At 35.9% G+C, this 21,873-nt stretch overlaps 4 protein-coding genes across 8 annotated transcripts; 2 read left to right on the forward strand and 2 right to left on the reverse strand.

The window, feature by feature from the left end:
• Window positions 1-161: 161 nt before the first annotated feature.
• On the forward strand, window positions 162-3,062 carry LOC105694726. 3 transcript variants are annotated; one of them, XM_012415652.2, is made up of 6 exons: window positions 162-214; window positions 1,612-1,769; window positions 1,847-2,103; window positions 2,169-2,355; window positions 2,435-2,790; window positions 2,851-3,062. In XM_012415652.2, exons 1-6 carry the CDS (start codon window positions 208-210, stop codon window positions 3,056-3,058), a joined length of 1,173 nt encoding a protein of 390 aa, XP_012271075.1. In that variant the 5' UTR covers window positions 162-207; the 3' UTR covers window positions 3,059-3,062. The 3 variants fall into 3 exon arrangements, with proteins under 3 accessions (XP_012271075.1, XP_012271076.1, XP_012271074.1); XM_012415653.2 differs by lacking the exon at window positions 162-214 and adding an exon at window positions 1,107-1,145 and having other exon boundaries at window positions 1,640-1,769; XM_012415651.2 differs by lacking the exon at window positions 162-214 and having other exon boundaries at window positions 1,282-1,769.
• Window positions 3,063-3,085: 23 nt separating this feature from the next.
• LOC105694725 (protein RCC2 homolog) lies at window positions 3,086-7,486 on the reverse strand. Its single transcript, XM_012415650.2, has 4 exons — window positions 7,122-7,486; window positions 6,485-6,725; window positions 5,037-5,884; window positions 3,086-4,704 (listed from the first exon to the last, which is right to left on the reverse strand). Exons 1-4 carry the CDS (start codon window positions 7,326-7,328, stop codon window positions 4,534-4,536), a joined length of 1,467 nt encoding a protein of 488 aa, XP_012271073.1. The 5' UTR covers window positions 7,329-7,486; the 3' UTR covers window positions 3,086-4,533.
• An 8,085-nt stretch (window positions 7,487-15,571) lies between these two features.
• Window positions 15,572-18,584, forward strand: LOC105694744 (GDP-Man:Man(3)GlcNAc(2)-PP-Dol alpha-1,2-mannosyltransferase). Of its 2 annotated transcripts, XM_012415685.2 has the most exons (9): window positions 15,572-15,622; window positions 15,774-15,914; window positions 16,107-16,337; window positions 16,436-16,668; window positions 16,857-17,074; window positions 17,141-17,425; window positions 17,530-17,789; window positions 17,898-18,032; window positions 18,128-18,215. In XM_012415685.2, exons 2-9 carry the CDS (start codon window positions 15,892-15,894, stop codon window positions 18,213-18,215), a joined length of 1,473 nt encoding a protein of 490 aa, XP_012271108.1. In that variant the 5' UTR covers window positions 15,572-15,622; window positions 15,774-15,891. The 2 variants fall into 2 exon arrangements, with proteins under 2 accessions (XP_012271108.1, XP_012271110.1); XM_012415687.2 differs by lacking the exon at window positions 15,572-15,622 and having other exon boundaries at window positions 15,624-15,914; window positions 18,128-18,584.
• A 131-nt stretch (window positions 18,585-18,715) lies between these two features.
• Window positions 18,716-21,426, reverse strand: LOC105694745 (RNA 3'-terminal phosphate cyclase). 2 transcript variants are annotated; one of them, XM_012415688.1, is made up of 7 exons: window positions 21,151-21,426; window positions 20,795-20,912; window positions 20,110-20,431; window positions 19,602-19,743; window positions 19,376-19,515; window positions 19,110-19,263; window positions 18,716-18,986 (listed from the first exon to the last, which is right to left on the reverse strand). In XM_012415688.1, exons 1-7 carry the CDS (start codon window positions 21,190-21,192, stop codon window positions 18,768-18,770), a joined length of 1,137 nt encoding a protein of 378 aa, XP_012271111.1. In that variant the 5' UTR covers window positions 21,193-21,426; the 3' UTR covers window positions 18,716-18,767. The 2 variants fall into 2 exon arrangements, with proteins under 2 accessions (XP_012271111.1, XP_023288248.1); XM_023432480.1 differs by having other exon boundaries at window positions 20,795-20,916.
• Window positions 21,427-21,873: the final 447 nt, after the last annotated feature.

The raw sequence follows: 21,873 nt of genomic DNA on the forward strand, positions 1-21,873 counted from the left end.
CTGAAACTGCAACGCAGCGTCAATTCTCTGCTCTTTGTGTTGTTCTGAAAGCAGACGAGGAACCCATCTTGTACACACTTTCGATAGACCCAGGTCATCAGAAATGATTCTGTGAAGTGTTGCACGGCTTATCTCAATATTCGGAGGCAGTTGATAAAGAATTTCATCAAGCGTAAGGCGCCAATCGGAATCCAAGATCCTTCGAACATGCTCGGTAACACTCGGAGTGCGTGAAGTCGAGGGCCGGCCGCTTCGTTGTTCATCGTGCAATGTTTTTCTCCCATCAATGAATAATTGGCGCCAACGAGCAACCATTGACCTTGACATAACATCTTCACCGTACACGCTACACAATTCGCGATGAATTTCAGTCGCATTTTTATTTTTTCCGGTTAAAAAACGAATAACACCGCGCACTTCACAATCGGCGGTAGGAGCGAGTGGAGTCTCCATGGCGACAAGGATAGGCGGCTTATTACTTCGCGGCATCTTAGTTTGCTTTTGAGGTTACCGGTGCAAACGAAGGAAACTGCCGACGGTTTGGTCAAACTCGTGGACGAGACGCAACAGCATCTCTTATCGCTCTCGTTGCTCGGGATCAATGTGACAGAGGAAATCGTCGTGCAAAATCTAGAGGAAAAACTCATATGTTCCGTACACTGCAGTGCGACGGATCTCGCGCTAACTTAACCGTTTGAGTGCAACAAGTGCCAAGGAGCGATTTTGCTCTTCTTCTGTGTCGCTCGAATAGCGCCAGCGCTCAAGTAAGGTAAATGTAAAAGAATGAGACAGCTGGTAAAAGAACGAATTTTAATTTCAGTCAAACATTACCGCTTACCGTATACAGCAGAAAACAGCGCAATAGCGCTCCTTGGCATTTTTAATCGGAGAATAAGACAAGCGCTATCGCACCGCTTGGCACTTTTGGAGAGGGAAAAAGACAAGCGAAAATCGCTCCTTAGCACTTTTGGACGGGAAAACAGCAAAGACACGTAGCACTCAAACGGTTAAATAGAAACTCAAGCGAGTATTTTCGTGTAATAGTTAACGCGAGATCCGTCGCACTGTAGTGCACGGAACATATGGTTATTCGAGCCAGATATTTGCAGGAATATCGATGGATTCTCGCGGAATGGTTTCATTTGGTACGGAATCTGAAATCCGTGATGGCGACATGGACATGACCAGACATGACTGACCTACCGATGAATGCACGCGCGTAGGGATTTCACAGGGCTTGCACTACGTATAGACAAATATTCTCTCCAAATTTCAAACGTTTCCCGCCAACCAAACGGGTTTAAAAAAATAGTAGAATTTACTTTTGAGACACCCCTCGCATCAGAGCTATGAAATTTGGTCTCTGTAGATTAATACCTACAGAACTTGCCCACTTCCAAATTTTCGGGGCAACTGAAAATTTCCACATGCATCGAAAATTAAATACTCAGTTCTTAGATGATGAAATACTTGTAAATCTTGAAAGTATTGGTCTAAGTTCCATTGAAGCTCAAAATATAGTGTCTCAAAATGATTACTCTATGGTTTGGCTGGTGTTAGGAGACACCGATATTGCAGGAATTTCAAACTGGACAGGGGATATTATTTCAGTTCCTATTAGGATGATTCAATTTCTAAGAAAACTTGGAATAAATGAGGATATACTACAACTGGTTGTGCAAAATGGAATAGGTGACAAAACCCAAGAGATGTTAAAAGATCTAGAGTATAAAGAAACTGAAGAAGTTGAACATCCAGGAATGAAAGAAGTATTGACATGAAACTATTGTTATAATTCACTTAATAAATAACGATTTTCAAATAACTGGAAATATGATTAATTTAGGCCATGATGTGTCAACGTAGTTTAACCATTTTGGAGCCGAATGCATTAAAAGACTTCAGTTGTACATCAACCTGTGATTCTACTTTGCAAAGTGTTTGTGTACAGTCATTAAGTAAACTGAAATTAACAAATACAAAATATTCACAAGTAAATGTGGGATCTATATCGGAACAATTAACTTGTAGCTGTTATCCACATCTACCTCAGGACATGACATTGCCATCCCAACCGGTTGTCCAAAGAAATGATTATTTAAGGTTTAACGGAGTAAGATGAAGTTGAAGATATCAACCCCGACTAGTTTACATGAACTCTTTTTTAGGCAAACAGTAATGATTCCCTTGGCTTGGGCAATGGGTAGAGCACTGCGATATAAACCTTCTGATCCAAAACACTACATTGCTTGCCAGTTACTTCGATGGAAATATGGTAACATCCCTGAATGTGAGATGAATGAAATACGTAAGATCATTGTTGGTTCTACGTTCAAAAAGGATCAAAAATATAGGGTGATTATAACATACACGGTTATCGATTTGTTTGATCATTAAGCTAAACTAAAGCAGTTTGTGTGTACATTCGTTTCAGGAAAAAATATGCGAACAAGAAAAAGATCTCTTAGATAAATTGAATGAGGAAGCAATGAAAGATATTCCTTGCAAAATATGCATAGAAAATCAACAATTGGTTCGGAATAAAAAGCATTGCTGGAAATGTATCAAGAAATGGGGTACAAAATATGAACCTTATGAACTCTCTGAGAGCAGTGGTTTCCATGGACTTAGTTTGTTAGATATTTACGAATCGGATACATCGACTTTCGATGATCGTGAAATAAATCAAAAGCACGTTTCATTAAAGAAGAAGTCCAAGGTTCAGGAAAACAAGAGCGTGAATGATTCAATGTACAGTTATGAGAACAATGAAGTCATGGAAGAATTGAGGTAATTCAAAAACTGAATTGCATTCACATTCAGTTCTAATCAAGATAATACATTTTACAGAAAACCTAGATATGCAGAAAAAAATCAAGTTGATAAAGAAAAACATAGGGCTACGGACAACCCATGTTGCCCTTTACCATGTAATATACCTAACATAAAGAAGTCACTGCTAAAATTCACTTCTACAATGATACCAGTTCAACTTGAAGACTTGAATTCTTCCAAACATTCCTTTAATGAAAACTCTGACCATGACAATAATCAATAAGAAGTCAATAATTATTAAAAATCGATATTTCGTACAAAATTCGTTTATTTGGTAATCAGATTCATACATTTGTCAGATGTTCCTTAATTTATTTTCACATAACGGGTGAACCGTTATAAGTTCTTTTGAAAGAATCTGAATGTACAAATACAAGTTTGCATAAAAGTATTAATCTGGCAGTGTATGAATAATTGTGACCTCATAAATGGCCACAATAACCCTAGAGAAATTGTAAACAAAATGAAATACCTAAAAGGCAGTAGTGAAAAATGTTTCACGTTTTCAATCAAGATTTCTCACATAACTAATGTGTTCAAGATGTCATTAATGTAACTACGAATTTAAAAATTATTGGTGAACTAAATTTACAATAAAATGGAAAGGTATTTCATTAAATACTGTACGTATTAGTCATTTCTGATAATTCAGAAAATTTGAAACAATATCAACCTGGTACCTGGACTTTACTATCCAAGTTTAAAAACCTGATTTGCTCCTGTTTAATAATTTAACAATATAAACTTCATTGAAACATTCATTAGTTATACAATTAAACGTTCTGCGGCAACAGTTCCATTGTACGAGTATGATAAAACAATGCTGGCTCCTAGAAATTTCTACTTATGTACAGTGTGTCATATAAAATAAAAAATACAAATGTAGGCATATAAAAAAAAAATATACAGGTTACTATATTTATAAAATTAGAATAAGAAACTAAATTTATATATTAACTGATGGAGAAATTTCATGTCCAGCGTTAAATCAGTGTACACGTACTATTTATATTAATATTATGCTAAGTATTTCACTGAACAATGGCTGTTCCAGCATGAACTTTGAAATATTCCTGCACTCGAGATATGTGAAAATCATTTTTGCAAATGTATTACTTTCAGGTACTCATATAACAAAGCAATAATATTGGTAATCAAATCTATTTATACTTTGAGAACCATATAAAATCATACGAGTAAACATTCTAGTTTCCAGCACCCTTCTCCATACCGATTAATATTTTCAATGATCGCGAGAATCGATCCAGTCTTGGGCCAAGTACTAATTACAGCGAACGTGAATAAAATAGCAACGTATCAAAATATATTCTTTTGCATCTATCTGTTTGGTCTATATCCTGAGCTACTAACAGAACGGGCTTTCTATTATGGATCTCACGTTCATTAGCGCGTTAAGTAAAAAATCGGAAGTACATTAATTAGCTAAGTCTATGACTTTTATGGACGTTTTGTAGAATCTATCAAGACTTCCACGGATCCCTGTTCTCTTATTTTTAAGAACAATTCTTTAACTGAAGAATTCATTGCTTATAGTTATTTAATTTTACGCCGTAGATCATTCTTGCATGTAGCTTGAGGTTACCGAAGTTGTTGAACAAGGTGATCACCCTTTCTCAAGAACTTCTCTCCATATTAACATGGATTTATTATTATACGAGCTAAGGGATCCTTATTACTTTAAACTGCATACACTTGGAGCTTGTTAATCTTAGCTTTTTCCTCTTCAGATTCATCCCGGCATATCATAAGCGTATGAGAAAGACCGCATGTTACAGCCGTAATGTACAAGCCTTCTAAAGCTTTTACTTCCATGGGTGTTGTCGAAGACTTGCGCATCTCTCCAAAACCCTAAAAGTGAAATAAAAACATGTTTTAACTTAAATTCACAATATAATTCTATATAAAATGTGCTGTTTAAACATAGTGCCTACTGGTACATAGTTATGAAATTTCAATACATTTCTGATATTTAAATTCAACAACAAAATTTCACTACTACAAGTATTTCCAGTACCAGTAGACATTTTGTTAAATCTTGATCATTACGTTGATCCTTAGTTCTGCAAACTGCATCATTGCTGCATAAATCAAACAAATTGTTCTGGAGGTATAGACCATAAAACGATATTGTTTGACACTTATCGGCATTAACACGTATCTTATTGATTTGTTAAACTTACCAGTTCTCCAAAAGTAGGACTGGCACCCCATGCGATAACAGAGTCATCAGCTGCAACCACTACACTGGTTTGGGAACAAGCAACACATCTTATATCCCATCCTGACAAGTCTTGTATTGGCTTTGGATACATATTTGCCTCTCCTGTACGTTTTGTTTGTCCAAACATTAATGCTGTTCCATGGACGTTTATGACAATGCTGTATGTACTTCCACAATACGCAGCTCTAACACCACGATTTGGGGGTTCTAAGAATTTTATTAAGCGTGGCACTAATTCATCTCGTTGTTCATTATGTCCTAAGCGTCCAACTCCACCAAAACCCCAGGAAAACGCACGACTTTTACTATCAATAGCAACAATATGATGATGACCACAACTGAAATCAGTTATCTCAACACGGTCTAGAGGGATAACGTGTCCATCCTTCTCTCTTTCAACGTATAAGACGATTCGTTTAGGTACTTTCTCAAAATGAAAGGCCATTCTTGTATTAGTTACAAAGTATTTTCCATCGGTGTTATGGCCTAATGCTCCATACTCAGGACTTCCAAAAGAATGTAATCCACCCTTAATATCCAAGATCATTGAAAATTCGGCACCGCATCCAACTTTGACAATAGGAGGGCCAGAGTACTTCACTTTTGTGGCTGTAACGACGCAAGCAATGGATTTTCCCACGCCGCATTGGCCGAGTTTATTATCTCCAGCTCCAAAAACAATTCCACGACTTGTTAGAAACAAAGTATGATTACGACCACAAGCTGCTCCTATCACTGTGTGTCCTTTTAAAGCCTCCACTTCAGTAGGTTCGTCTCGTCGCTTAGTATCACCAATGCCTAATTGTCCTACAATTATGAGATAAAACATTCTATGTAATGATAAAAATATACTCTGAAATCACATTACATTTATGTTAAACACAATTAAAAAACTATGTGTATATTATTTAAACTACAAATAACTATTATTCAATTACTTTCCACCAGGAACCTAGGTTTCCTTTTCTTTATGGTTAATAATCAACGACTTTTTGTAATACTTTTACATCATATCCAAGCAAATGTTTGCATTTGTTTGGACATGATGTAAGAAGAAATTTGTTTTCATGAATAAAAATAGAAAGTCTGTGAGAAAAATATTCCGTACATTACTCTCCAAGTTACAATACCTACTTATAGTACTCTTTTCATGAAAATGTCTTAATAGAAAATATAAAACTCGTAAGTTACACAAAAATAATAAAAAAAATCGTTGGTATATACATATGTAATACATAAATTATTTCTGCACTAACGTTCCATATGATTTGTACCAAAAATATTTATACAAATTAATGGAAATAATTAAAACGCCATTTAATAAATACCTGTATCCATTCAAATTAATTTAAAAAACAGAAGTATACCGTAGAATATCATAATCTCGTTTACCTTTTTTTTATTTACCTTTATCATTTCTACCGAAAACCAGGCATCTATTATCCTCAGTGACTACGACACTATGCGAGGCTGCAGGGCCTGAGGCAACCAAACGAACTCGACTTCCATTAATATTTTTAAAAGTATGTGGTGTCCATAAACTACGGCCCACATTGGCCTTTACTCCTTTCGGAGGAGCCTTACGTCCTGCCATTTCCCAGTTTGTTAAACCACATAACAATAGGGTCCCCGGTTTACCCCAACCTCCCTGAAACAACAATTTATCATTAATAAAATTGTTTAAAATTACAAATCATTGGGTCACAAGCTAACCCTGTCTATACCACAAAATTAAAAAGAACAAAACCACGGTGGAATAAAATTCATGACATAAATCTTTAAGTTAATAGATCACAATGAAGAGTACTTTGAAGACTATGATGACAATAAGCTGTCCTATAATTTGATATCCTTTTGTCAAATCGAATACTTTTGGTAACTGCTCAATCTTCCGAGACGGCTATCTCGGAATTAACATACTGTGGAGCAGGTGAATTAGCATTGGAGCCCTTAAAATGTGTGAAAAATATAATGTTTAATTACAGCACCTCAGTTGAGAACGGTAAATAAATAAGGGAACCGTGCCAAGACGGGAAAGCGTCACCTCTGGAGCCGGCAACTCGGGGATACTGGATAGGTCGGTTAAGTCTTCGTCGGCAGCGTCCTCGCCGTCGGCATTGGAGCCGGCGTCGGCTTCGGCGTCTTCGACATCCGACTCGTGCTCGCTGGAGATATCTTCATCGTCGTACTCTACTTTCCGCGACTTTCCGCGGCTTTTCTTCATGGGCACACCTTTTCGCTTAGTGGACATATCCTTTTTTTTAATGGCTTAATCCGGACAAAATCGAAAAACGAGCAACGACAAACAATTCCTAATCGAGGGACGCAACTCCAGTGACATTTAACGGTGTAATGACCAGTAATGGCGGTTCAACTCATCGTACGCCGCGAAGGGACAACAAAAACCTGGCCACCTGGCGCTCAAAAATCATAATAAAACCACGCTCCCAGGATAAACGATAACCATAAACCAGAGTATCATTGAATATTCCTTGCGACGTCCGACGCGCAGTGGTGCGCAGTGGCGCGCTCCTAAAGGCATGGACTATGTATAACATAGGCACGACTTTATACATTTTACCGTGGACCTTAAAGTATAGGGGATGAGCATTAGCCTGCGCGATTGAAGCCGAGGGGGGAGTAGTCGGCCATATTGGAATGTTCCATGAGGTTTGTTCGTTTTGCCTACACTTTCTACACTTGTACGAAAAGTGTATACTTTGTCGTTCGTTTTGACGGAAGTGGCACACGTCGCTGTTCATTTTGCGAGTGCATCTACACCGAGGGTACATATGCACATACGTATATGCATACATTTCAAATTTCCGAGGCTGATTTCGAATGTGCGCGGGTTTGTGGAGGCGTAAAGCGCAATCCCCTTAATAGCCAATGAGAATCTCTCTTAGAGGTAAATGGGTGGACTCTCATTGGGTGCATTCAGAGGGAAAAGCGGTTACTGATGAGTTGGGAACATGTAGCGATTTTCTGCTGAAAATGGCGATCAGAATGGTTTGATCAGGAAACATGTTGAGTAAACGTACCCATTCAGCAGATGAGCGTTAACCAATCACTCAACAGTTGTCTCCAATCAGTTGTCTGAATGCACCCATTGGGTGTTGACAATATTGCCCATGTGCTTTGCACGTTTAGTTTGGAGTAATATACTTCGTGCCTGCGTAGAAAACTAGGGACGTATTATACGTTGTAATATACGTGTAGAAAACACGTATATTACCAGAGATCCAACTCTTACAAGGGCGAAGAGGGCGCCAGTGAGCCGTGCCTCAGTTTCTAACAAAGGCTTGGAACATCTCCCTGCTCATCTCTGATATTACTTGACGTATTATACTTACCCAATCCTGGGAGAGATGTTTCACGCCATTGTCGAAAGTGAGACGCGGCTCACTAGCGCCGTGGAACTACTTTCGAAGGGGAGAATGTTCTCTATCGGTAAAGAAAAAAGCGTCTGTATATTTCAAATACAGCACAGTACTGATAAGATGAAGCTATCGCCTTTTCGTTTTAAGTATCAAGGTCAATATAAGTTGGGAAAAAAGACTACGAATACCAAATAAAGTTGTATGCGTGAGTATAGAGATTACAGCGCGGCTTACACGCGTACACTGTTTTACCGATCACGAAGATTTCGCCCCTTTGAAAGCAGTTCCACTTTTTACAAGGGGATAAAGGGCATAGAGGGCGCCAATGGGTCGTGCCTCACTTGCAAACAATGGCGTGAAGCATCTCCCCGCTCTTCTCTGCTATATATTTCAGTGGTTACAGCCCAATACGTGGAAATGTCACCCCTCTGGCCCCTGGTCCGGTCCGAAAGCCTGATGTCCGGTCCGGATGCAAAGGCAGCGCTTCAGGCAACCGGGCCGGCAAAAAAACCTGATCAGGCGTCTTGAACACGCGCTTTACGTTGTTTCGCTATAAAGTATCATACACACCTGAGTATTTTCGTTCAATTCGACGCGTGGCTGGACTTGTATTATTTTCATCGCTCATATCGGTAAACAAAAATGTGCGATTTCGACACGGAATTTTTAATATTAGCTGTAGAAAAATACCCATGCTTGTGGGATCTTCAAGAGGAAAGTTACCATATCCGGGAATTGAAGGACCTCGCATGGGAAGACGTTTGTAAGGAAATATTCAGCGACTGGGAAACTATGAATGATGCAGAGAAACGAAAGAAATGTAAGCTACTGTGTTACATTGTTTTTATATACTCACAAAATGATAACGAAATGCATGTGTATGTAACGTTCAAATGAAGTAATTGAACACTATTGTATTAGGTTGAGGCATAAGTTTGTGCGGATTTTCTTAATCTTAATTTTGTTAATGCTCTCTATCGCTGCCGCTTTCGCTTCTGCTTCTGCAGTAAATCTCTGTTTCGATCGTCTATGGAAAAGTCACCCCTATTACAACCGTACTTCCCATGTGTCGCATCTTGCGGGGCGCATTGCGGGAAATTAGTTTCTTTGTTGACTTTTTTTTGTAATCCCCATCCATCTCTCTTTTGAAGGTAGTTTCATTTCTAATAATTAAAGAACTTCCCATATTATTTTACACATTTCTCGAACTGTAGCAGACTCTGTTCTACCACCTACCAAATAATCAAAAGTATTTGAAAATTTTTCCCGGCGTCTACCCGAATAGCACATCGTTATCCGATAGATGTCGCATTGGTACCGGAAAAAAGATATGGTTAACATTCAGGCCGGCAAAAAAGTCGGCTATTTGGTCGACTTTTTTTTTGTTATCGGTGTCGTGGCGATGCACACGAGAGTATGCAGAACCACAACTGTTTTAATTTGAACGAACGAGAACCATGGAGAGATCGCGCACCTTGGCACAAGTTTGTGAAAATGTCCTCACGGTTCGCGGGAGTTTTTACGGTGATTGAGATAGGATGATTAAGGTGAAGTGAAACACGTCGAGGAACTTGATAGACGTCGATAAACAAGATTTTTATAAATGCCTACGTTGCCGGCGTTCGTTTTTATATTGACAGCTGTGTCGAATTATATTGGATATTGTACCAAATGGCATACTTCACCTGTCGTTTTCGTACAATAAATATCAAGAAATCGAAGTCAAACTCCAGAAATCCTCTGGATTCGTGCTTTCTGGGGCCCTAATTGACTGCAGAGGGACCCCCTGCGCCATCTGTGATTTCCAGGTCAATTAAATTTTCACTCCGAGATCTCGTATTCCCATCGTTTTAGCATAGAAACGCATACAACACTTTTTTTGCCTTTATCCCGTTCAAATAAAGTTTATGGATTACCAGAGTGTTCTAAATTGTCGTAAAATTGTCCTGACCCTTTCGTTTCTCATATTCAGAGCCTTCGATAATTGTATATTTATCGAAGTATGAGAGCTCGACGCCATTTTGTTTCTGATGTAAGCTAAGTTAAAAAATATTGTCCAAAAATCCAAATTTTGAATGTGTCAGGACAATTCGTAGATGTTCAGGAGTGATGTGTCAAAGTTTCGGACAGTTTGGTCTAATACCCTTAAAAAAAAGTGTTGTATTCGAATTGACTGGTTTGAAGGGGGTTTCACTTCACCTTAACGAATTCGACCTTGCACGTTAGGTTCGATCTTCGTTCGGTTTCGATGTTAACCGTTCGATTGATTTTTTGGTTCTGAGTTGTCTCTTTTGAACAAGAGACTTTAGCGCTGTTGCGGAGGAGCGTCGCTTATTTTCTAAAGAAATTTGATTAGTTCGTGGTCCTCTGCATGCGGACGCCTAGATTCCAAAATTGGAACGCTCATTGATTGTCGAAATACGCGCTGGAGTCAAGGGACGGCCCGAAAAGCCACGGATCACTTCGATTATTTTTTCCCCGGAAAGACCCAAAAAGGTGGAGTGCAGATGGCCTCACCGTAGGTGGTCACTGTCGCCAGAGATCCGACAGTGGCCCGCGACGACGCGACGCTAAAGAACTCCGCTTAAGGTGAAGTGAAACCCCCTTCAAATCACTCAATTCGAATACCACACTTTTTTTTTAAGGGTATTAGACCAAACTGTCCGAAACTTTGACACATCACTCCTGAACATCTACGAATTGTCCTGACACATTCAAAATTTGGATTTTTGGACAATATTTTTTAACTTAGCTTACATCAGAAACAAAATGGCGTCGAGCTCTCATACTTCGATAAATATACAATTATCGAAGGCTCTGAATATGAGAAACGAAAGGGTCAGGACAATTTTACGACAATTTAGAACACTCTGGTAATCGATAAACTCGCATTTGAACGAGATAAAGGTAAAAAAATGTCATATGCGCTTCTATGCTAAAACGATGGGAATATGTGGTTTTGGCGTGAAAATTTAATTGACCTGGAAATCACAGATGGCGCAGGGTGTCCTTCTGTAGTCAATTAGGGCCCCACAAAGCATGAATTCAGAGGATTTCTGGAGTTTTACTTTGATTTCTTGATATTCATTGTACGAAAACGACAGGTGTATGCCATTTGGTACAATATCCAATATAATTCGACACAGTCAATATAAAAACTGTCGATATAAAAACGAACGTCGGCAACGTAGGTATTTAGAAAAATCTTCTTTATCGACGTCGATCAAGTTCCTCGACGTGTTTCACTTCACCTTAAGGTTGTACAGATCGTAATTAGTTATGTAGACTATTCTCCGCGGTAGGGGCTATAGCGAAATATATTCTGAACAAACTCGCAAAAATTGTAGGTGAATCGGTTCGGTAGTTCCTGAGATATCGTGGGTACAAGTTTGAAAAATGTGGTTATGATAAAAACGCGTTTAAAGTTTCGGGATGAATCGCTGCGCTCGGGTTATAACATCATTAGAACTGTCAAGACCAGTTAAAATGACTGGTTTCAAATGGCCCAATCTATACAAAAAAAAAAAAATCCGCCGGTAGTTCTAGTGACATTATACCTACCGCCCACCCGTCCATTCAAACCTCTATAACTCCACCAATTTTGCGATTTTCTTAATAATATTTAGAGGGAATATTTTCAAGACTATATAGGCTATATGGACGTGCAAAAAACCGAAAATCGATTTTTTCATCGGATGAAATGTATCTCCCCTCTTAAGATACCACAAATGTGCCAACTATTAGATATCAGTCTTTACAGCATAAAATGATTGCTAAATACAGGTATCTTATTGAAAATCGTAAATTGATCTTTTTATATTAAAAAAAAGACAGCTCGTTAATTTTCTGAATAGATGATTTAGTTATTTCAAAAGGGTTGTCTTTTTGATAACGTTTTATGCATGCCGTTATTTTAGGTACACTTCTGATATCTTTATGCCAGCCTTAAAAGTAGTCTAGAAGTTATCTTTCAAACAACGTCATTAAGCCGCCTTTTTGACATCTTTCCTACTTGAATAAATATTTGAAAAGAAAAGTATTTGCCATTATAAAATTGTATATTTAATTTTGAAGGTAGTGACTTGAAAAAGAAATGGAATAATGTACGAGACAGCTACCGGAAAGACATTAATAGAGTGAAAAATACTCGTACGGGATCTAGCGCCAAAAAACAAAAAAGATATATTTATGCAGATGTTTTATCTTTTCTGGCGCCCATCTTTAAAAATAAAAGGTAAGCAAAACTAATCACAATGAATTTAATGTATGCTACTAACTTTTAATATACAAGTAGCAACATGGAGAGTACATTTACACGTTCTGCATTACACCGGTTTTATAATTATTCATGTTATAACTGCCGGACGTGTAAATGTACTCAGCAGTAATCAATTTAAATAAGGAGAATTATTGCTTAGTAATCTACTTACAAGTGTACTTTTATCAGCCATGAAGGAAATTATGAAGAAGAGGAAGAAAAAAGCACCGAAGAAACACAAGAAGAAGAAGAAACGTGTGTCACTGCAAATGCCATATTTAACTGTAATAAAGCAACAGAGGATAATGATAGTGGTAGAGATAGGAAAAAAGATGTTCCTAACCAAATACTTAATTTAATACAGCATAGAAGGGAGCAACTTATAGAAAATGATGACGATGACTCAATGTTTTTGTTGAGTTTTCGCTCGGATATGAGAGCTATGACCAAATCTCAAAAATTAGATTTCAAGATTGGTATGTTAGAACTTGTAAAAAAAATTGACCAGTAATCCCATTTATCCATCTTTGGGTACGGTAGTACTTCAAGCTCTCAATTTGTGTATTCACCGAGCTCTATGTACATACATACATATGTACATGGATAGGATGTACATACATATTTCAAACTCGGATACATTAAGTATAAGTGTTACTTTTCACTTCCTACATTACTGCAGTTGCCCAGTTAATTGAAAATTGGCAGTTAGCCATCATGGTTGATACAGAAAGAATTTCGAACGAAATGGGGTGTTTTGTCGCATTCAATTTTGCAGCAATGCAACAAAGTATGTACTTGATGGCTGTCTGCTTATTTTCAACCAATTCAAAAATCTTGCTGCATGCAATTTAACGGCGATGCCGCAAGTCAAAAGATACTTTAATGATAAATATGATTAGTTTTATACCAGCATATCTATCACTACCATAAAATAATATCCAGGAACCTAAGGATGACAATAGAACAGTCTTCAATTTTTAAAACTGTTAAGGAAGAACTTTGGCAACTGGTTTATGTTGGTTTTGGAGTTTACGCTTTTCTTATAGATCACAAATACTAGTTACCAACATATTATTTTATAAGTTTTCGAAAAAACAGTTACTATAGATATACTATAAAAAATCCAAATCTTTATACTAATAGTGTAACGAATATAATGTATAACTTTTACATGGAGAGTCACAAATATAAATCCCAAAAATAATGTAATCATTTTCAAAGAGTGAACCGCAAATACTGACATCATTGTAAGTTAGACATCGATGATTGCTCGAAAATGATCAATAAATATTATAAGTAGCGTAAATGTTGCAGATTGTATTTTATATGTAATAATGACAAAAGAAAAATATACTTACCTGAGCAAATTCTGATCTAGAAATGAATGGTCCCTAAAAAAATTATAATTTCGGTAATTAGGCATAAAAGGGTGATCCACCCGGTTTTTCGTATTACTTTGATGTATTGAAATGGACGTCGTTTTGAATATTTTCATATATATATTTAAGGGTCGGACTTGAATATTTGCGGAGTTATTAAACAATTGACCCACTGAACACCAAACCTAACAGTTACGTAACTTAAAACTAACAAATAACATAACGTTTGTTACAATGTAAAAACCAAACATTTACGTAACTTAAAACTAACAAATAACATAACGTTTGTTACAATGTAATAACCTAACAGTTACGTAACATAGAGATAACTAGTTACGTGACATTTGTTACAATGCAGTAACTTAACAGTTATGTAACATGGAGCTAACAGGTTATATAACATTTGTTACTATGATATCTATATAAATGTAGCGTAACTTTGTTACTCTTATCTCACATTATATTACTGTCCTGATATTACTGTGTATATGCAGCATATATTTGTAACAAAAAAGAACTACATTGGTGCTAACTGTCATCCATTTTACTGCATCATCGTCATCGTCATTGCCCTAATTCATCGTCAAATGTCATAAGATTATTATATGTCATATTTTGTTTACTACTCGTGTGAAAAAAATGTGATTTTAATTCGTACTCGCATACACATTGTCAGTAATTATTTGCTAGTCGAATGAAATCAGTCTTTAAATAAAATCAGATAGTTTATCGTTCACATAATTTCATCAAAAGTCTGATTTGTCATTTAATATCTAACCATTGTCATGTACCAAAAAATATAAAATAGCGCTATTTTTTTTTTATTAAATGTATGAAAAATTAATATTATTTTAAGGTAACTGAACTTATAACATTAATATAATATGTTACATAACATGTTACTTTACCGAGTGGGAAATAATAACTAACATTCAACTTCCATGTTATTTTTATGCTACATAACATGTTAGTTTCGAAAACGTAACATTTACCCAACAGCTATATAACAGTGTTCACTGGGTTTATGAAGAAGTAGATGCTAGGAATTGCTTTACGCGACACACTGGTCAATAAAAAAGGGCCGAAATGCAACGTAGAAGAAGAAAAAGAATGGTGCTGCACAAACTTTTGTATGTACAGTGACAAACACAAATGTCTTCTCATCATATACTGGTGGTTCTATACCTACAGGGAAAGCATTCATGTCCGTTAGTGTACAAATCGCACAGAGGATAGTCTGTGTGTATAAACCGGCTGTAAAAGAACAATTGCTAATAGGTCCTCGTTGTCCATTTTATTCTGTGCATTTATTACATATAATGCACTCTGCAATGAGTTTGAACCGAAGACACCGCAGAATTGTCAATCATGCAAGAACGAAATGCTTTCACGCGAAACTGTGCGATCAATCTTCAGGCAGCCTGATCCGGTAACCTGATCAGGTTACCGGATCCGGAACTCTGACGTACGCGACCGGCCTTATTTAACCGCAAAGATCAAGAGATTATTTGCTACATTTGTTACAATTGTTAGGCATGTAATGTTAATAGGTTATATAAAAAATGTTAATTTTTCGCCTGAATCAAGTTAGCGTAGAGAGCAGTATAAAACATGTACTTGTATCTAATGTCATGATTTCTCTGCTAAGAAAATAAACGCTACATGCATTCTTTTTTAAGGTTAGGATTTGAATGAAATGTGTCAGACACGCACGAGGAAGAAGCTTGCATACGTGTATTGAAATTTTGTGCGGTGAATACACGTGACTAGTGTAAATGATCTAACATACTTCGCAAAATGATAACCTTTTTCTGCATGACGTAAGATACATGTTATATTATTTATTAAATTACAGTCAATTAATTAATCTGTCTGATCCTATTCTGGAAAATATACACATTAAACGATCAAATTTGTACTTATTCTTTACAAAGAACCGGTCATTTATATTGTTACAAGAAAAATAAAATTTTAAGTTTTTCCATTTAAGGTTAATGCTCTTGTATTTTTAGGGCAACAATCATCTCGTTCCTGAATATATTGTTGTATCTAGTTGCTTCGGTAGTTTTGTTCCTTTCAATTTTTCTACCATTCTCAATTATATACTGGAGGAAACTTTATGAGAAAAAACGTGCAGAGAGATGTCAAAAAGAAACCGTAATTGCTTTCTTTCATCCATATTGTAACGCAAGTGGTGGCGGTGAAAGAGTTCTTTGGGCAGCTATTAAAACTATTCAAACAAAGTATGATAATATATAATAACAAACGATTTTAATAGTGGTTCATTAAAAATACATGTAGTGTATATGTATCATTGAGTAAATTTAATCTTTTTTTTAAGCTATCCCAATGTCCATATTGCCGTATATACTGGAGATTTGGATGCAGATCCTGAACAAATTCTTAAAAAAGCAGAAAATGCATTTAATATACAGCTGAAACCAAATATTAAATTTATTTATTTACAACGTCGAAAATGGGTTGAAGCTTCAATGTATTCATACTTTACATTATTGGGGCAAAGCTGTGGATCCGTATTTTTAGGTTTTGAAGCATTAACTTATCTACAGCCAGGTGCGAATGGAAAAATCCATTATTTATAAGAAATTTCCAGAATTAAAATATATTTTATTTCTTGTATCGCAATGCTATATATAAGTTAATTTGATTTTCAAGAAATGAGACAAAATAACTAATAGTTACAATTAACTGTAGGAAATAAAATTGTTCTTGTGTATTAAATAATTATCACATGCTTCTAGATATTTACATTGACACGATGGGTTATGCATTCACATATCCTTTATTTAAATATATTGGTGGATGTCGTGTTGGATCATACACCCATTATCCAACAATTTCAACAGATATGTTAAAACATGTATACCGACGTCAGGTATCGCATAATAATCGTCGCATCATTGCTAGAAATCCATTCCTTTCTGCTGGAAAGATTGTGTACTACAAACTATTTGCCCTTGTAAGTACTTATAATATTTTTTAAAGTCATCATTTAATATCATGTAGCATGCATTGAATGTTTCAGTTATACGGATGGACAGGGAGATGTGCGGAAAGTGTTATGGTTAATTCATCATGGACCGAAGAACATATTAATTCAATATGGAAATGTCCATTGAGAACACATCGAATTTATCCTCCTTGTGACGTAGAACATCTGTTAAAACTACCACTCTTAAGTGATCAAGATAAAAAGGGTTTTATACAAATAGTTTCAGTGGCTCAATTTAGACCTGAAAAGGGGCATCCACTAATGTTACGAGCTATGTATGAATTAAGGTCAATAGTGAGCGAGTCCACTTGGGATAAGGTATATTTACTTCACTTTCTAACATTAAAAAATTCATATATATTGCAAATGCAATTCTTATAAATAAAAGCATGTTACTCTAAAATTACTGAATTATTTTTTAGATTCGCTTGATTTTTGTTGGTTCATGCCGCAATACTGAAGATGAAGTTCGTGTGAAAGATATGCAAGACCTAGCAAAACACTTGGCATTGGATGAAAATGTTGAATTTAAATTAAATATACCTTACTCAGAATTAGTGACAGAATTACAACAAGGAACTATAGGTCTTCATGCAATGTGGAATGAACATTTTGGAATAAGCATTGTTGAATGCATGGCTGCTGGTCTCATCATGGTTGCTCATGCTTCAGGAGGCCCCAGGTAAAATGTTAATTATAATTAATGTTCTACATTAGTTCTAGATTGTTATTATATGGGGAAGATGTGAACTTATTTGTAAACAATGTTTTCAATTTCCCTTAATTCCAGAGCTGATATTATTGAAACTCAACCTAGTAGTCAAAATGGATTTTTAGCAGAAGATGCTGAAGAATATGCCAAAATAATGGCACATATTATAAATATGCAGCCTCACGAAAAAGATGCTATTAGAAATGCAGCCAGGTAACGACTTTCATTTTCTTAAAACGCATATTCCTTCACACCTTCGAGTGTAGAAATCTGTAAAGAAACATTTTCACTTGGTACGTTACTTTCAGAGCATCGGTTACACGTTTCTCTTGTGGACAATTTGAAAAAGAATTCCTACGAGCAATTGAGCCTTTTTTCAGAACAAAACAAGAATAAAACTAAGTGGTTTGCATCAGGAAACTCGGTAGCGTTTCGCGCCAAATACATTTAAAAGCCTACGCGAACGGCACCGAATACTTAACGCGAAAATTCGGCACATCAATTTGATATTATAATACGGAAGAAAAACTATAAAATCACTTGAATTATAAATTATTGGCGCATTAAGGAATTGTTGCGAAAACTATTTACTCACATGTTACAGTGTGTGAGATTACTATAGAATAGATCGAACAGTACCGGTATATTTTAATGTATTTTACAGCATATGAAAAAGCATTGTATTCTTGAAAGAGAAAATTGTTAAAAATCTAATGTACATAATGAACTGTAAGCACAATATATAAGATAAAAGCTAATATAAAATACTGTTTTATAAATAAAAAATCTGAGTAACATTTTCGGTTTTATATTTAAGTAATATAAATAGTACATAACATTTCAAACTTGGTATGAAACAATATCTATTGATATACATAATGTAAAAGGATGTACAAATTTGAAAAAGGGTACATTTTGATGTAAAGTCCACAGCAATGTATGTAGTCTTTACAGTAAAGAATTATTGACTAATCCACATCCATGACACTCTAAAATATAAGGAGCAAATTCTCCTTCATTTCCTCCTTTAGTTACAGAAAATTTAAGTCCCCTGCTACCTAACATTAGTTCTGCGACTTGAATTGCTGTTTCTGTATGACAAGTGAGGTTCTTTTCTCCAATTTGTACTCGTGAGATTCCTTGCGCCAGTGCCATGAAAATGATGATCTGTAAAATGTTTTCAATTGTTTTTAGTGTTATAGGTTTTATGACAGTTAAATTATTGTACACGTCGAATATACATAAATGAATTTTACATGAAAACTGATCATTTTGTCACGTTAATCTTACTTGATCTTGAGAATGTTCATCAACGCAAGAACCTTTCAGAATAGGATTTAACACTTGCGTAGCTGCGATAATTCCTGGTGCTATGTCTTCTCGACGACCCGAACCCAAACCAGATCCACCAAATACATGGTCATTACTTGTGTTGCAAACGATACTAAAAATACTTCATTGTTAGAAATTATTATTCTAAGAGCATGTTGTAATTACTTGTTGCAATATACACAATATCTATTTAAGATATTTATTCTGTAATAAAAAGAGCTTACTTAATACCAGATCCATTGCCAATAGCCATATTTCTGTCTTCTCTATACGACTCAATATTAATTGATGGCACTGGAATATTATTTTTAACAAACCCATCAATTAGAGTTCGTTTAGCATCAGAGGCCATTTTATTTGCTTCCTGAAAAGCAACGCATTGTTTCTCTAAATTAGGTATTACTGTCATATTTAAATAGTTTTTTAAGAGTAAATATATATGATACATACAGCAATGTTGACTGATCCAGCAACATAAGACCAACCAGACACATTAACTGGCTCACCAGGGTCTAGTAAATTTACTGAGTTTAAGCTTCTTACAGGTTTAATATACAAGTGCACTTCTCCTCCTCCTTTTGGATAGTATCCCCTCCATTGATTAATAATTTTAGTATTGACATATATGTATCACATTTGGATCAAAGTAAACAAGCAACATAAAATTCAAAGGAAACTGGTAATGTCGTTATGTAACAGGACATGTTTCTATAAAACATCAAGAATTCTACATAACATCCACAAATCCAATATTTATGATAAACATATTAACAAAATTCTGTAAAATAAACCATGATTTGCAATAACGACATGCAGAAAATAAGCGGATGCATAGAATTACCTTTAAATGAAATTGCAGGGTATTTATTTCATAGGCCCACGAAACACAGATATACGCATTCAGCTCTACAAGTCTTTTACTAAAAATATATCTTAATCAGTGGAAGGAAATAGTTACCTTCTGACCACCGTGAAATTAAAATCAGCACCAAATTTGTTAAGTATTGGTTTCAATACTTCCGTCAGATATTCTATCGGTGGTCCCATTGGTACGTTTGTGCCTCCCTTCAGAATAAGGGTAACTGGATCAGTGCTAGGAGAAAACAAGGCACATGGTATAGCTACTTGTGCCAATAAACAAATACAACCAGCAGTTTGGATATCCGCAATTAACTCTCGCCGAAAATTTTGCAAAGGTCCTGGTCGAAATTCCAGCTTAGTGGAGCCTATGTATGCACCTGACACTTGGGCGCTACACATCTGTTTAACGAGTTCTACCCCTAGAAATTAAAATAGTACATATAATAACGATCGTATCTTAAATTGATAAGTAAATTTATGCCTTTTACTTTCGATTAAATGCACAGTTTGTTGGTTTAGTTGGAAAAAAGACAGTGAAAAATTAATCTAAAACCGAACAAATGTTTAAAGAATTCTGGTAAACGAACCCAGGTTTTGATGATTTAAGATCAATCGATCTTTTAACCATTTCGAACTTCAACTTTGTTAATTTCTATAAATCATGCATTACGGATACCAGAGGACTTTAAGCACATTTAAATCAGTAATCGTACTTGATCAAATTGAGCATTTTTGTCATATAACAAACAGTCTATCAATTAAAAGAAATAAAATTAACCAACCTTTGAGATGCTGAGCAGCCAAGCCAGGTTTAGGTCGGTCAGCTCGAATATTGTTTATCTCGACAGGTATTCCGTACAGAACGCTCAAGCTCAATGCCACTCTCAAAATTTGACCACCCTATCTATGAAACAAAGCCTTATTACCACTTTAAATATTTTCAAAGATAAATTGGTTCGCTTTTAAAACAGTTTAGTTTAACGCCATGCACATAGATTTAAAAAAATGTATATTTAATACCCTTTCATAATAAAATGAAATCAGTAATATTTTTGTCAAAAGTAATAGAACCTCCAAGTGACATACAATTTTATACTAATTTCGTATTATTTCTAATTTTTCTCTTAAGATGACTTACACCCTCTCCCATGCTTCCATCAATAGTCACTAAAGTTGACATGATCGATCGAAATTTAATTCCTGTGATTTTAATAAATGTAATTGTCAAGCCGTAATGAATTGCAACTGATCGCAATAACTTCAATTACAAGCCGGTGCACTAAACTCTCTTAACTTGGTTTTAACGACATTGGAGCGTTTCCAAGTCAGCAACCTCTTTTACCCAACGTTTAATTCTGCAAGAAGAGGTCAGCATGATTGGTGCATGCCTTTGCCTCAATGCAGGATTCGTGGAATCTGCTTGAACCTGTATACATATGCATGTACATATGTACACATACATAACCTCCCCATGAGAGCCTACTAAGAAATACTGAGAAATACGAGAATCTGAAAGCGGCGTTATTCCTCATGAGACTGACTTTTGCTAGTGTTTCAAAGATGAAAATAAAATAAACGATTAAAAGGGTATTGGAGACTGCTCAAGGTCCATTTACACACGATCTTTCTCCGGTTTGTACAGAGTCGGACATAGATACATTCGCCTTTTAAATTGGCGGTACCATATCCCCATGGGAGGCATTCATGTTCGTCCCTGTAGAAATTGGAGCCGAATAGGACACGTGTAAATTGATCTTTATTTCTTGATACGTATGAATACATCGTTTGTTAAAACGATAAATTTGCATGCCATTAACCCTAGTAAATTAAATCAAGAGTTGTATTAACTTTATACCCGGGA

Source organism: Orussus abietinus, unplaced genomic scaffold (assembly GCF_000612105.2).
Source record: "Orussus abietinus isolate OABI.00-Male unplaced genomic scaffold, Oabi_2.0 scaffold312, whole genome shotgun sequence".
Taxonomy (NCBI): Eukaryota; Metazoa; Arthropoda; class Insecta; order Hymenoptera; family Orussidae; genus Orussus; species Orussus abietinus.